The sequence below is a fragment of the Diachasmimorpha longicaudata genome, chromosome 3, assembly GCF_034640455.1.
Source record: "Diachasmimorpha longicaudata isolate KC_UGA_2023 chromosome 3, iyDiaLong2, whole genome shotgun sequence".
NCBI lineage: Eukaryota > Metazoa > Arthropoda > Insecta > Hymenoptera > Braconidae > Diachasmimorpha > Diachasmimorpha longicaudata.
Window position 1 is genome coordinate 8,702,902 of NC_087227.1, and position 17,369 is coordinate 8,720,270.

At 40.6% G+C, this 17,369-nt stretch overlaps 1 protein-coding gene across 8 annotated transcripts in view; it reads right to left on the reverse strand.

Moving 5' to 3' along the window:
* Rbp6 (RNA-binding protein 6) overlaps positions 1-17,369 on the reverse strand; it is a 329,371-nt gene that overhangs the window by 199,598 nt on the left and 112,404 nt on the right. For all 8 annotated transcript variants that reach the window (XM_064116332.1, XM_064116330.1, XM_064116331.1 and 5 more), the window contains one exon: positions 8,925-9,006. In XM_064116332.1, the coding sequence (XP_063972402.1) occupies positions 8,925-8,959 (35 nt within the window). In that variant the 5' untranslated portion in view covers positions 8,960-9,006. The remainder of the gene's footprint in view (positions 1-8,924; positions 9,007-17,369) is intronic.

Consider the following 17,369-nt stretch of genomic DNA (forward strand, 5'->3'; position numbering starts at 1 on the left):
CGAACCCAGTTCGTTCAATCAACGAACTGGGACGTCAGAATTGTAGCCTTCATTGCCCACTCATCCACTCACCCCTACTCGCCAACCCTCTGCCAGTTCTCTCACCAGAACTCGAATAATCTCGTTATCCACCCGATTCTGATTACCGGCGTTAATCAGTGAATAGCAGCGATGCGTTAGTTCTAGACTCCACTGCCTTTTCCCCCACATTTCCCAGGATCATTATTCAAATATTGAAAATACGAGAGGTGGAAGGAGGTATTGTTTTATCGCTGAATGGACAATTGTAATTGTATAATTTTTCCCCCGTTCTTGCATTACCGGAGACGGGGATGGGTTTTTTTTTATTCTCTATACGAATGGAATTTTTTTATAAAAATTATCCTAGTATTCCCTAAAAGTATGACATGACCAATCGTCTCATCATTTCAATTAATTTTTATTCTAATCTTAAGTCATTTAATCCTGACGTGTAATGAATCTATTTGTTGGTAATGATGATTAGCTAGTCGTATTATGACAATCAATTGGGAATTGTTCCTTCTCTCCAATAAAAATTAATTTGATTCACCTATCCCTCCATTCCCTACCACCCGAACATATTGAATTATTAAAAAAAAATCTAGATATATTTCTGAGAATCCAAAAATGCCTGACGACCTGAAATGAATAAATAAAAAATCGAAGATAGACGGAAAAGACGAGAGCTGACGTGGCGGAATCACGCTAGCCAATCGGATAAGTGCATTCCTATGAAACTTCACCTCTTTTGCCCGTAAAAACCCCCCTCAAGAAGACGCTTGTACCCGTCCAATCAGATAGCATACACTCTCCTGGGTCTTGACGTTTCTTTCATGCCCTATCGCTCGATCTATTCCCCCCCCCCCTTTTTTTCACCCTCTCTCTCACTCGTTCCCCACGACGGCTATTTCCCCCCCCTTCACGCCCCTGTTTGCACCCTAGTCGCTATTTTCGCGACCTACTGGAGACACTCGTGAGAGACATCCGGGCTGTTTTTACTGCGAAAATGGAGAGAGAAGTGTATTTTTGGGGTCTAATGTTGGAGAGAGATGGCATATAAAGCGGGCTCTACCGTAAAATGAAATGCAAAAGCCACACGGGAAATGAATCAATGCCGCGGAAGACATTTCAATTATTTCTTACAAGCAACTGCAAAGTGGATTCTCGCTTTATTTTATTTTTTTTTTTTTGGGAGGGGGGATGGTAATTTTTTTCAGACGAGAAAATGCTTACGTTGGGAGGCCTTTAAAATTTGGAAAAGGGTATTTTAAGAGGGGGAGGGGCCAGGGTTATTAGTAATTTCATAAAGTCATTATTAATATTTTTAATTTGAACAATTGTATCTTTTGAAGGATTCTATATAGTAGTGAAAATATAACAAAATAAATTTTATGAAACCCCGGGGCTTGGAAGGGATTATTTCTTATTCATTTGAGTTTATTTGATGACGTGAGTTCATTCCGTCGATTTTCTACGTGTACGAATTTCCAAGGTAGTTTTGAAATAGCATTTACCTCTGTGATTTAATAGAAACGTCTGAGATACTCCGTCTGTCCGTTTATCAAGTGTCATGGGCAACAGATCGAATAGTGGACACGTCATCTAATATACAAGGGATACTACCAAATGTAACGCCAGACCGTCGGAACTGAAATACATGTTGTGACTATGATATTTATGGCGATTTCTCACATGTCTTGTAATTTTTTTAGGATTTAATTTTAAATTGAAAAATAAATTCTGACATTTTTTAGCATTACCACTGTCCAACAACAATTGAGCTAAAATTGAGTTGTCAGATCTCAGTGAGTGTCGACAAATAATAAATGAAATAAAATTATGAATAAATTTTTTAACCAATTTCGAAGGCGTATTTCAACCAAAACATCTCAACAATGCGGCGATATAAATTCGAATCAATCAAGTGACATCAACAAAAGATTGGCGGTAATTTGACACCCCTAATTTCCCAATCATCCCGACGTTGTTTGAAAGTTTTCCCGCAAATTTTCCAACCGATGATACATGTCCACCCCTTCCCCTCTCAAATAAACGGACGCAAAGTAGAGCGAACTGATGCTGGACTGGCAAACCCTGGAATTGTTTGGTCGTGCAATGGCGAATTGACATACACGAGTGTTTTCACCAGCCTTTTGCCTCTGTCCCCTTCTCACCAATGTTCCAGGACTGGAGCGAGGTGGCAAGAGTTTCCAGGCCACTCACACCGCCCCGGGACACATCTCTGTGTACTATTTACTCTCACATTCTGCACTTTATTTATTTATTTACATTTTCCATGTTCCAACATTTTCTGTTATTCTCATTCAATGAAATGCCTGCGGTATTCCATTAGTCAGCCATACCGATCACTGAAAAAGCCACTATTTGCACAATTATCACGCATCGAGTGTCAATATTTGAGGAAATCTGAATATTACGCGAAGAAACTTTCCGAAATGTTTGAATTATGGATTAAAAGGGATTCCGAGGGAGCCATGTTTGTCAGTGAGAGATTATTATTCACCCAAAATCATCCGCATCGCCGGGAAGAAATAATCATCATCCTCAATTATCATTAATTTTTTACCATCGCCGAACAACAATAATCAATAGAATTATTCAATCAGCGGTCTGTGACCCAAAAATCACAAATCCATAACCGAAACCCACAAAAAAAAAAAGTTCATCCTCACCCAGAATATCCCAAAAATGTTCCCCAAACAATTCATTTCAATCCACCATCCCTCATTCCCCTCCTCCAATTCCCTCGTATAATCTGGCATTCCAATTTACCCTGATTGACACCCGAAAAACAGAAGCAAATTAACTTCCATTAATTAGTTTCGGATTTTTGGACAAACGAAGTGATGGGAATTATTCAACAGAACAGAACAAGAGCTTCCGTTAGTGACTGTAAATCCCCTCCCCATTCCTCCCCCCGCCGCCATCCGCCTCCCGAGGGAGTGGAAAAAGGGATGAAAATATCCTATAAACTAAAACAAAAATATTGAGGTCACAAATCGCTTCGTTAATGTCTACCAGTGGACGATTTGAACGGACGTTTAATTAGCAAAACTAGTGAGACAACAACAACACGGTTAGTCCGGATGGGAAGCGACGGAAGTGCAACTAGATATGTAGTTCAGGAATCGAGAGAGAATGAGGGAGAGGAGAAAATAACTTAATGCGCGGGGTCAGCAGCAATCTATCTATTGCCAGTCTGAAAAGAGAGAGATAGAGAAGCACAAATGTCCCGAGTTAGTTAGTAAACTGGTCGCAGGGATGCTTACTGCGAAATAGTTCCTCAAATGGCGTTAGCACGCGCTTCGTTGTCGAAACAACAGCAACGACTATTTCAACCTCCGGTCATCCCTGCATTGCCCACCCCTGTTCCAGCCACTTGCCGCAGTTGTAATTAAAATTTATAAGTGGAATCATTGCAGTTTGAGGTGGAGCCATTGTTCGTGATGATTTGTTCAACAATTCTAGGGGCATTAATTCCGTTGAAATGTGAGGGTCCAATAATGTGGGTGAACAATTGCTCCTCAACATTGACCGGTCAAGACCAAAATGAGGGTCAACCTATTGTTGAGGATCAATTTTTTGGGAGTGTCAGGCGTGGAGATAATTAAGTATAATTAGAAGGATCGAATGGGAGAAATGGGGGTGACTCCTTGACCCCTTTACCGTACCTCAAATACCAGAGGTGAATAGTAAAGGTGTCAATGATGTGTTTGTTATTGTTAAAATGTGGGTTAAATGATCTCTGCGTTAGGCGATCACCTCTCCCCTTCGACCCTCGTACTGCAGTGGTAAAATTCAAAAGTGTTGAGCTTTGGTGTGAAATGGACAATTCAACTCCCTCTCTACCTCATTACCAATTAATAAATACTCTCCATTCAATAATTTTCACCCTGTAACTGACAGAAATGTTCGCACTTCATTGTAACTCTACAATGAAAATAAAGAACAATGATAAATTGAAAAAGGTAGATTATATGGGGTAGAACTTGAACATGCATGTTGCCAGGAAAACATAACACTCAATTTCATGTCCATTAAATTCAAAACAAGCGACATATCACATATACACCCCGGGTACCAACTATGATTTACTCAATGATACAAAATGTACAACATCGTCGAGTGTGCATTTATGTATATCATCGCCCATTTCACTCCTGGTATTCCACAAAAACAGATAAAAGACAGATTCAAATAATTTAATTCCCCAGGCATTTATCAATCCGCTGGTAAAAATAAACATGTCCGACCATAGCATTATGTCACACCCCTGCCAAGAATTTATGGATATCTACGGTATAATATTCATGAAAATTTCATTAATTCCAACAACTCGTGTCTAGATCATTTCAGAAGCGTCTGACGAGCCCTAATTTTAGTATCTCGTTGCGGTTTTAGAGGTAAATTTATTAATACCTTTGATTTAAGAGTGGGGAGAGTTGACTATATTTTGAATATGATGCGGTTGATACTGACGGATCGCGGTCACAGGTGTTGCGTGTTAAGTTTTTATGTGGTTACACTTGTACATGAATTTTAAATAGAACTCTCGTCGATGTCAGAAGACAATGTGGCTCATTGAGAAATAATTTTTGTCCTTTTCGGCGGCCCTTGAGGGAGAGAAGAGAAATTCACGACATTTACTTGTGCCATTGCCGAGCGAATACAATATTATTTATCATTGAAATAAATTCTCTATCGTTATTAGTCCCGTCATAAATACAAACATTACTCAACAATGGTATCACCACCAATGACTTACCAACAAGCATCATTGTAATGTCGCATAAAACCCAGCAATAAAAGTATCCAATGTTTTTTTATCACTGACATTAGAAGGGAACAATATAAACCGTTGAAATTGTCATTCCAGTGATACAACTCAAACCTTCTCTATCACCTTCTCCCAACCCCTTACCCTATCCCATTCCTCCAACTATAACGTAACACCACCACCACTGGCATAACCTATATACAAGTGCTTTAGATGTGCGTTATATCAGCAAAAATACACGGGAGATGCGGTGACAAGACCCGACGGACGCGGAAAGGACTTTACGGTGTCGTATCTCACTCACGTCCTGGGCGTGTACGTACCGTGTAATGTTGGCATTACAGGTTGGTGTCGTAAAAGACGTTGTTGAGAGTAAAAAGTGTATACATGTATAGGTAAGACAAACGAAAAATAGATGGAACGGAGGTATAAGGAGGAGGAAAAAAAAACATTTTTATATATATATTCTGTCCATAAAATCTCGTGTATATAGCGCAGTCTCTGGTGCGTGTTTTAGTTAGTGACGCCTGGCACGTTCATTCAGTTGATTCCTCGGGCGGTGGAAGAGCAAAATGAGAGATATATGGCGCTATGAAACGTTTAAGATGATGTGGTTGAATTGCAATTGGAGTTTGAGGTTGTGTGAACGAGAATTTTTAAAAACACATTTTTACTAGGAATTCTTTCGCACGATTTTTTTCATTAGAACTATGATTACACAGAGCGCAAAATTCTTGGAAAATTACGCACATGTTTCTTAATCTGTCAGTTAAAATAATATTCGGTAAAAATTATGGAACAGTATGGAATCTTCAGTGAATACGGAACAGGAACGTAATTTTTCAAGAATTTTTCTCTGTTTCCATCAACAAATTTGGTTATTAATCTTTTTTTAATTATGAGCTCCTTTTGATGAGCTTTAGGAGACCTCCCCTTTAACTCATTCGGGACAAAAATAATTTTTGGAACAAATGGAGTTGAATAATTAACGCATACCTCCCTTTAATTCCTTAATTTTCCGTAATTTCTTGTTCGATCAAAAACAAATTATTTCTCCACTGATATTACAACCGGGTACCCCTAAATGTGGGTAGCCAAGCGCAAGTGCGTGGCGTCCAAGCGTAGTTAATCGAAGAATAAATAAGGGGACGCCCCGGAGCTAAACAGATAGCACCGAACATCCCCTTCTGCGTACCCCTCAAACCACCTCTTTCGTAGCGTTTTACTACCTCTCGGTTAAGGTATATATGAGTGCACCGAGGAGGAGGGAGGAGGGGGTGGATTAATGTGAGTTCTCGCACGAGGACACCTGCTGTGCCCTACGGGAATTAACGCGGCAATCGCGTGATCCTTGTGTACGAGTGAAATAGAGAAGAGGGGGATGATGGTCTATGTGGGACGTTACCGTGATTTCTCCGTTATCATGATGGAAATTCACATTTTTACAATTCATTCAATTACATTTTTTTTCAAATCTGTTCCCTCCATTTATACGAAAATTTCATTTTTTTTATTCGTGAAATTTATGATTGATAATTCGGTTAAAATTGGAGAATTTTTTTCCTCGGACAATACGTTTCCTTTTTATTTGTGTTTTATGTTTATCTATAAGGGTATGAAGACAGTATTTTTAATGAAAAATATATTTTTCTTCGCCTGGGGAAGGGAAAAATGGAGGAGTAATAGGCGATGGGATAAAGGCAAATGGTGAGTGTATGTAAACCGTGAAGGCTCAGCCCCTTTTCTACCTATCGGACGAGCTGATAAATTACTTTACCACCCTCTCTGGCATTTTCCGACTTCCACACACTCCCCCACATCTTCCATTCTCCTTTCTGTCTCATTCACGTGTGTGGGTGCATCGCTATCAGACACGTGAGACGATTTAAACCGCTACGGAAATGTGTTATCTTGGGGAGGATAATGAAATAGGATATTTCTGGATTTTCTATTGTTTGAGTTCAGGTGAGTGGAAATAGTCCCGAGAAAATTTTAACTCGAGTCTACGTGAGGCTATGTTCAATGCTTTAATTATATCGCATTATTCATGAGTGTGAAATACTGTGAAAAATTTTAGCTGACATTTTTTCAGTTTTTTTATCGTGCAGCAATTGCAGGGAAATTTTGTAGAATTGCGTCAGTGGAAAATAATGATTTTTATGTAGAACCATTTCATGGAGCTTTCTAGAATCCACAAATATTAATTTACCAGGAAATTCCAAGTAGACTCTAAATGAAACGTCAGTGAAAATAACCGTCTTTCAGTGCTGTTCTTGAAATTAGGATAGTTTGTTCATTAGAGTTCTTTTCCGATTGCCAGTGCGCCCTCCTCTCCCTCGCTCTCTCTCTCTCTCTCTCAACAAGAAAGGCGGAAAAGTAAGAAAAGGACTGAGAAACGTAGAGAAGGAACAGTCCTGGGATATTTGTCTTGATAAGTTCGAGGCAGGAAATGAGACGTCGATGGGGGTGGCTTCTTTCTCGCTCCCCTTCTCCCCCATCCCTTCTTAAAAACATCTGAGATTGCAACTAAACGAGAATTTGGGCTTCTCTTAATGAGGAATCATGAGATCTCAATCTGAGGACTGTGACCCAAATAAAACGGTCTCGGGAGAATGATGGAAAATATTGAAATTCTCAGGGTGATGAAAGAATATACATTATGAACGGATGGAGCGGTGAAATGGAACATTGGAAAATTGAAGTTATCGGGTTTATTATTGAAATTTCATTTCCGTGATTTCGGATATTTTTAGAGGGAATTGAATTTTGTATTTTTTCACTGGATAGAGAGAAACGTCGACACATTTTTTGAGGTGAACTTCCGGGGGTCTTCAGAGGGTGGCGAAAAAAATATTATTGTGAATAATTGGATTTATAATTATAATCCTTATCAGCATTTGTGTTCCCATTTCATGTGCTGTTGTTTAAATGGAATCTAGAGTTCTTTTAAAAAAATATCGTTGAAGCTTGGGTTTCCGCAAATTCACCGAGCATTTCTTCTGAAATTTTCACTCGAGTAACTCGATCGTTTGTAGCGTTGAATACACCTCATGAAACTCCCCAGAAATCCCTTCAATTCCTCGTTATTATGAAGATAATCCCGAGAATACTTTCAACAGCCCCTCAGCGCTTTCCTCAATCCATCATAATTTGCTTATTTACTCTTCAGTTCTCCATTCAATACTCAAATTATCATCTCTCCATGATTCTCAACTCTAAATAGAGTAAAACTTTCAAGGTTCAATTAATTAGAATGGCGCGGTGAGGGTGAGCGCTGGAGAAAGATAAATGAAGACCTCAGACGCAATTCGAACATTTTCGGTTGTGAAATTCCAAAGCGATTAGACCCACCCTAAAACTGACTTTCTCAATTCAGAGCTGTAGACGGTGTGGAAAAGTGAAGGGGATAACTGGTGAGTATAGAGTTTTGTACCTCGGAAAATTTGCCAATTTCCCAGTGAGAATTCCGGGGAATATTAGCCTTTAATTAAGAGGGATTTTAATCTTTAAAACTCCATTGGCACTCAAGTTTTTTTCGAGTTTATTAAAATATTATCACGCCTCTCCATTTGCCAGGAATTTTATCACTGGGAAATTGGAAATAATCGCCAGCTTAATAATACATTTTGTTCCAGATTATGAATTGAGGATTTTCTTCAACTAGTTATTTTGAGGCCAAAAGAAAAAGTGCCACAAGGTTTACGAAGGGGGAAGACAAAAACCATTTTTTGCTCGAGTATACAAATCTCTTATTAAAATTCGCCTGAATTATTTTTAACACGACATGGCCTTGGCTCGTCAATCATTTCAGTGCCGAGGGACCCTATTTATCGGCCCCTCTGTGAAATTAATGAGAAAAAAAGAACACGTGGAGCTAGAAATATCCCAGCACTATTGCTTGACGTCTGAAAAATGAGTTTCACTTTATTTTTTTTTGCAAAAAACCTAGCTTATCTATTTTCAGAAAAATCAATCCACCTAGTGCGCACCCCAGCCAGTCAAAAAAGGGGCCAAACCTCGCGCAATTGAAGTCTAACACCAATACCAGATCAAAGATCCGATTTTTATCAATAAAATAAACTCGGTATTAATTTAAAAATCCTACCTTGATCGTCGCGTTGTCGGATCCTTCATAACCATAATCTCCGTGACATCCCCATACTTGGTGAAGTATTCTCTGAGGCTCTCTGCAACATACAACCACAACAAACGATAAATAAAATAAAACCAAGAAGTCATAATGTCTGTTGATAATTTCTCTACAAATTTATTGAAGTGTAAGAAAACGCATATCCTCAGTGCCAAGAAAATAAAATGAAAAATGGCATCGGTAGGGGGTGGTAGGGAGGGAAGGAGACTAGAGGGGTTAAAGTTGCTTTACGAGAAAATAGATTAACTCACAACTTTTACCCTTTCGACGTAACTCGCCGACGCGGGACGCTCTCTTCCTTTTCCCGTGGCCGTAAAAGCCCACGAAACGAGATTCGAGATTTATCGTTGAATCAAACTCGAAAGTCGTTAGAACCGCTTGATCCTCCCTCTCCCTCCCTCCCCCCTCTCATCCCCCTTCTCCTTGCTAGATCCCTTCAGCCTCTCTGGTCGTCAATTAATTTGTTCTTTCAACGAACTGTGAAAAAAAAAATGTCACGACATTTTTAACTATTTTCCCCCGGAAATCGCTCAATCGCAAATTGAGATTGAGTTGAGATTTTTCACAGTTCTTATTGGAAATCTAGGGGTGAGGACACTTGTGCCAGTGTCAGACTGAGAGGGCACGCAAACATTCTCCCACTATTCCACTCACAACGTAACATCCGTGGAGCCAATCGGTACCACACTCAACCAATTACCTTGAAACTTTCATAATTGCTATTTGGAGGGGGGTAGGGATGGTGGGGTGACTTAAGGGGGGAGGGGGCCTCAGTTGAAACCAAATTAAAACTTTGATTTTTCAAGATATCTGAAATATACGAGAGGTACCCACCGGTTGAAGTCCATCCTCTCTTTGTGAAATTTGATTGGCCAAATAGCACGCGATTTTGAAACGTCATTTTGATGGAAATAAATGAAAATTGAAAATACTCGGGGCTGTGAATGTATCAGAATTATTCTGGCTAAAGCGATTGAATGATGTGATTTGGTATTCGTGAATGCATTGAATTTTCAGTTGAAGCGACACATTGTGGTGGGATGAATGGATGATGTGTGAATACAAAAAGACATTGACATAACCTAAAAACAGCCGAGAATTCCCTGAAATATTCTCCACATTTTGTAACACCAGAAAAAAAAATGCCTCATCACTTCCTCTTCATTCTGTCCAACTCACAACATTCACGACGCGGAAATTTTAACCCATAAAAATGTTCGTCATTTCCCCGTAAAATCTCGTTTGAAAATCCTCCTCGCCCCCTCCCCCACGCCCGTCAATACCAATAACTTCATACTAACCTCGGAGTATGAAAAAAAAAAATATGGATATTCTAAGCCATAAACCTCACCCAATCTCTCCTAACCTCTTCTAAAACTCGTTGTCCTGCGTCGTCTGTGTAACTTTACGCCCTCTTATACCCAAAAGGCGGTACATTCATGAACGTTTAATATACATACACGTGGATCACAGTATCAACCCCCTTTCCTCTTACTTCCCCCAGCCCCTCATCGCCAACCCGAAAAGGTAACCCAACGACGTTGGGAAAAGGAGCATGGGAGATGCAAGACTAAAGTCTGGCGTCCAGCCAACATGGCCAAGCTCCAAATATATCTTGCACCCTATCTAATTATACGCCGCTTTATCCAGGCGTTCTCCATCCTCCCCCCTCCCACCGCCGACTCTCCTCTTACCCACCACTTCACTCTTGTCCTTTCTGAGGACCTCGTAATGCACAATAGTTACTCGGTTGTTATATATCCAACGCTTATTCGCCCTGTTCGGGTGCATCGATAAACCAAAAAGGATATCTTCAGCTATTCACTATCCTTGGTATCCGGAGGGCATTACAGTCCAGATGGATTCTACTTTACGATGCAACTGCAAGTAGGTAGTATCGTTTTACGGAAATTGTCAAATTACTGTGGTTTATGTCAGATGGTTATCAGCGAGTATTTGGTTTAAATAGTGCATTGATTCCAAGGAGAATGTTGCTTTGATTGTATCTTTGTGAGTTGGGGGAGGAGACAGTGAAGAATGATTCACTTCACGTTGAGATTTTTGGGAGAGGAAAACAAGACAGCTGTACAACTGGTCATTTCAATCATGAAAGTCTGATTCATAGATAAGGAGAGATGTTTCATTTTTCCAGACGTTGAGACGATTCATTGACTCTGGGGGATGATATTCCTCATCTCGCAGGGCTCTTCCCACATGAGGAAGATAAGGACCTTTATTTCGTCTTTCTGTATTATTATTATTTATTCTTCGTTGTAGTTATTCCAGTTGGAGATGTGGATGTAATGTAACTAATTGATAAACGAGGTCGTCATCACCATCAACCACTTGAATTTTTTACTTACTGACAATTAATAAACTCAAACAACTCCCAATATTCCATCACCTCCTTAAAACTATCGACGTCTCGTCAATTAGTCTCAGCTACTCTCGTTTCGTTAAATTGATGGAAGCAATTTCATTGTGAGCGACCGTAGTCTCCTGCATTCTTCCCATTCCCAATCCCCAACACTTTTAAAACAGAATTTACGACAGTCGTTTCCTTAATTGCACGACGCGCGCCCGCGACTTATTTTCACCATCCTGATCATCCCCCCTCCCTTTTGCTGTACGTGTACTCTCGGAGGACAGAAGGAGGATTGAGGGGGCTGGAATGAGAATGTTTTTTGGACGGTTGCCCTGGCTCCCAGTGCGACTGATAGCTCGTTGAATTTTTTTCGACGCTCCAAACTCGCTTCCGGGATTTCCACGACAATCGAACCGAGTCAAAATTACCCGTCGGTGCATAGTGGAACGTTCAACTGCCCCCGTGAAACCCCTTCCCTTTTGCCTGTTTCACCTATGTGCACACGCTTTATAAATTACCGAAGGGGAGTAATTATTTTATTAACGTGAACGACACGACACGCGACAGAAAACAGATGGGGGGATGGAAGCATTTCGAGTTCAGTGGCGCGTATGCGAATACCTGTACGATTATATCGTGATAAGCTCGATCGTGTTACACGCTGTCCTGATCCCCATGACATCGAGGTGCCTGTGTTGCTGTATGAGGGATTGTTTTTTTATCAGAATTTTCAGATTTTTTGATACAGTTAAATTATTCTGGAAATAGAAGCAGCTGAATGTTTATGAGGGCTCAATGCAAACTTCAATTGTCACAGAAATGAGGAGGATGATCATTATTTTCTACGGGATAATATGGTCCTGAGGGTTTAATTTGAAAGGACTAGTCCATTTTCTTCCCTTGTTATTAACAGCTGCATGAATTTTACATCAATTTGATTTTATTCTTCGGAAATAGTATCAGGTTTCGCAAAGAGCTTTTTTTGGAAGATTTAAGTCTGAATAATGAGGAAAGTGCATTTTATTATTGGAAAGCTCTTAGGCATTCAGTTGCTCTTTCCCCTACGGTACATAACTGTCTTTCGAGGTTCGAAAAAGCAGAAAAATTCACGGAAAATGAGTTAAAACGATGATTCAACTGAGTACGAGAAAAAGATTGTCCAAGTGCATGTAAATTTATGCTGCTTCTTCTCATTTTTAATTTCCACCGCAACCCAAGTGAAGGAAAAAAAGTAAATTTATGCTTTCAGGGACTTGCCCATACTTCAAACACCTTTGGAAAAGAGACAAAAAGTAACTGTAAAAAAAAAGTGAAAAAGATGTTTTCCAAGCCAACAACTCCTCACAGTATCACGCTCGAGCGGGAAATCCATAAGGGATCTCAAGATTGCCCACCGAAGCAAATTCGAGGTTACTTTAGACCTGATTTCCTTCCTTCCTTCCTTTTCACTCTGTTCCGCTCTTCTATATAACCCCCTCCACGTACACCACCACAATCTGCCTCCTTCTCTCACCAGGGTCTCGCGCCACACTCGGGGATTCCCCCTACACCGACGAAAAAAAAAAGAAAAATATTCTCCCTCCCCTCTATCTCATGGCATCGAAACATATTGGTAAAGTGCACGAGGCGAGTAAGAGCCGTGGATTTTTCATTCAAATGAGATCCTCCCAAGTTTCTTCGAGATGCGATGGGAGAAGGGTGGGTTAAAAAAAAAAGAAATGAGGGAAAAAAACGTCAAGCCGCTTCGAGTAGACGAAAGAATCAGGCGTCCGCTCGAGTGTTTTTCTATTCAGAAGAGGAGACTCGCATAAAGTTCTATATAGGTTAGATTCTATCCTGTGAGGATATCAAAGAGGTGGATGAGGAGAGACTGCGAGGGTGGAGGGAAAAAAAATGAGAGGAGGAACAGACAGAATGCCTTCCATTCCGTAGGGCCGTTCATTGAAACGAATGGTCTCGTGGCATCCTTCTTCAACCGTTGGCACCCTCAACATCCTCACTGTGTACCTCCAGGCCACTTTTCCAACCCCCCTCATCTACTTTTCTATCGCAGAATCCAACCCTCGGATTACTTATACCCACCCTACTCCCTTCCCCTTCTCCCAGCCACCACCCCATCATCCTCTTCTTATTCTCACGAAGGAACGCGTTCCTAAAGCATCATTTGAATAAACGCGGAGTTATAACCTCTATTCCTCGTCCTCAAGGAAAATAAATACCCCACATCTTTGTGATACAATGTTCCCAGTCTCCACTAGACATCATACACAATAGAGATAAATAAAAACAGTGAATAAAAATATTGAAACTGAAAAAGATCAATCAACCTGCACTAACGAAATCTCGAAATTCCATCCATCCCCAAATATTTCCATAATAACGCCCCCAAGCTCTATAACCAAATATTTCTTATCAACAATTTCAATTCCCTGACATTCCTCGCTCCATTTCCCCAAATTTTATTGGCAATATTAAAACGAAAAGATGAAAAATAAAGAAGAAGAAAAAAAACCATCTCAAGTTTGTCTGACGTAGAGGGAAATGAAGATAGACAGTAGTGTCACGTAGGCGGAAAGTATATACACCTGTATCTCTAAAGGCCTATCTACAGTAATACCTCCCTTTTCTCATCCCACCCTTGCCCCCCTCCCCCATCATTCTATGACGCTGTGTCTAGTCGAAGCCTACCTGGCCGCTCGCCAGGCCGCCTCGAGTCCTCATTGGATGCGAGGTTAGGCGGAGGGATTTCACGATAGTGCACAGTCGGGTGCATATAGTACCGTACAATCTCCCTCGTTTCTCCCTATACCTCTCCTCTTCTAACCTCCCTCACCTCCCACCACCAGCCGAGCAACCCATTGGATGCACACCCGCATTGCAGCTATGGCCCACCATCCCTAATGATGGCAACCACGCAGGTACGAATCCACTAACATTTCTACATGGCAAACCCAACACCTTTGTACTATCCTCCCATCCTCTTTTCCCTATTTCGACATCGTTTTCAGTACACATCAGCTATCTAACGGCCTCTAGTGGTGGTACAAAAGGGTTATACGAGAGATGAGGAGGTTAGGTTGTACCCGTACACCGGGCGCCCTCGATTTTCCGCTGACACTTCACACACCGGTTCCTTTATACTCTGGTGAAGTGTTAGAAGTGAGGCTTAGGGCTTTTGGGCGAGTGGGGGGGGAGGAGGGGGTAGAACGATTATGGGGGATAACCTAGTTTTCCCGCCAAAAATTCAAGCATTTGAGGAGGGTAATTGGGAGCTGTATTTCAGGGATTATGAGACTTTGTTTCGGGTGTTACAGCCATCTTGTGGAGGACTTTAACAAGATGGCGTCGTAACTGGCAGCTGTAAGATGATTAAATTCGTAAGGGGATTGTATTTTTTTTAATTTTCAACAGATGGAGTCTTGGGGAAAATGGAAGGATTGTCAATTGTTTAATGATTGATCAGTTACAGAGGGATTTTTTTTCTAAAGGAGCAAAAGGACAGAGTCAAGAGTATTTTAGAAATAAGTGTGATGATAAAATTTTCGATAATGCAGATTGAATTCACAGAAAGATTGATCACATTGATTTGCTTAGATAAACAGACTGCTCGTGTGCCAGCAATATATAGGTTATATCAAAGGTCCCAGTGGTATTGACGACAGATAGCGTTTTCTGTCCCGGAAAATGGCGGGATAGATTGGTAGGGAAGGTTTGGATAGGGGTGGCGGAAGATCCATTCTTGTTACTCGCCACAAACCCCAGCGACATCTTTAATTCATCGAATGCGGATTGCGGTCTGAATCCTTAATGAGCTTTATTCCACATCCGCGCGCTCACATCCAACTATTGGTATCCGATGAGGGATTTCTCATACGATAATACGTGGAGAGGGAAGAGGAGTAGGGGTAGGAGAGATCTAGGAGAGAAGGATTTTTGTAGAGAACTAAAACCTTTTCAAGACTTTGCCCATGGTGTATTTTACGTACGTCTGCCCCTACTCTTTCAACTTATGCACTTTCAATTCGAGTAAACTCCTGCGCTCAGGTTCTCCTGAATTTTATGTATTCCACCATGGCCCATTTTAGTTTTTTTACAGAATAGCACACACACACACACATACACACAGACTCTTCTTCAGCAATTTCGTTCAATCCTTTTCTCCCGTTTCTGCCACGTAATCGAGCGTAAAACTAGTCGGTAAAGATCACTCGAGTTCCTGCATCTCACTGGACCAGGAATCGTCGTCCACTATCATCAAGTGTATGTCCTGTCCCCTTCAGACCGAAGACAATTGAATGAAAACTAGGACAGGCTCTCTCAAAACAAAATATGTCGTTGAGAGACTTCAGTGCATCTCAATTTCGTCGACAATTACTTGTGAGGGGCAATTGCTCAGAATCAAGTTGCAGTTTAAAAAAAATTCAACCATATTTTCCTATCTTCGGGGGTTGTAGAGAACAGGGATGAGGAGAAAGGGGGATAAACAAAAAAATGTCACATGCCTCGCATCGTTTACTGGCCACCGTCAGGGGACACATACGCGCTCGGACTCGATCGAAAGGAAAACGTGATCGGCTTTTACTCGTTTCACGATTCAATGATTCTGAAATTACAGTACAGAGAGAGAGGCCAAAAGACCCCTTAGGAATTCATTCAATGATTTCTGTGTTCATTCTTTCCGTCCAAGTTATATTTTTCAGTCTCCTTTTTTTTTCTGTCATCCGTGGTTTGGGGCAAAACGAGGGTTGAGGACGACGAGAAATCACTTTGGAGTGTCTCTCGGAGACGTTACGGGTATGGTCAGATGACGTTTGGCCGAACGGAGATTATTATTGCTCATGTGACAGCCAACGTAGGGGGTTGCTGGGCAATATATAAGACCCCCGGAGGGTATAAGCTACGTATAGATATATTATTTGCTTGTAGAGCCGCAAGGATATCTGCCAGGATGTCCTGTGCAGAACCGTATCAAGGCAATTTCCGGTCACCGGTGCATTCCCAGAGAGTTACTACCTTTAACGGTTATCATCGATAAATGACAAGAATCGTTGCGGCAGATACGTTATCATGTTGCACGGGAGAATGTGACATTGCATTGTTTTTTTTATCCTCCTTACGAGAGATTTTTCTCAGAAACGTGAGAAGATGGAAAAAAAATTTTAAAACAAAAAATGTTCAGCATTTCTATCATTAAATTTCCGTTCTAATGATTTTTCATTGTTTTTTTGATATTTACGGAGATAATCCTGTGTGAGGGAATTTTGTTTTTTTTTTCGCTCATAAATTTAAGCCGAGGGGACTGATTATATCTCCGTTAATTACCCTGATATTTTTCGTTCAGTGACTTCGAATATTTTCATCTCACATTTTTAATTAACTGTTTCATGTAGATTATCCTCATGATTATTACGGATACGGGAGAAAATATGAGTGTATTCATTTTCTCGCATTTGTAGCACTCACAGAGATATCGCAAATTCGATAACTTGTAATTATTGAACGGTCCCTTTTTCCATTAAATTTTAGTTAATAATTCCCGTATCACAAATGAATGTGACTGAATTTTTCGTAAAAATTGTTGAACCATTTATGTAATTATCTCGGAAACAAACGAATGAATTTAATCATACAATCCCTCCCTCGTGAGAGAGAGAGAAAGAGGGAAGGGGAAAAAATGGTTAAATATATCTCAATCATCAAAGGCACTAAATTACGAGGTGGAAAAAATAATAAGCGAGTACGACTTCAACTCACTTGACGGGAAGCACCGCGGCATCGCAGCGAGGCTCGTGGGGTTTCTCTTTCTTCTCCGGTTCGCTTAATAATTCAAATCTCGCGCTACTCGAAAAATTGAATTTAATAATTCAATCCAATAGGAAAGCCCGGGTGATTACACCACCAAGTCTCAGAGTTGGTCTAGCCTCTTTCTCCATTATATATAGATTTTTTTTTTCTTCAATTTTACCTCCTCCATTTCTTTTTTTGTCATCGCGGCGCCACCGAGATGAAACATGCAAGGCCTGTCGGCGAAATTC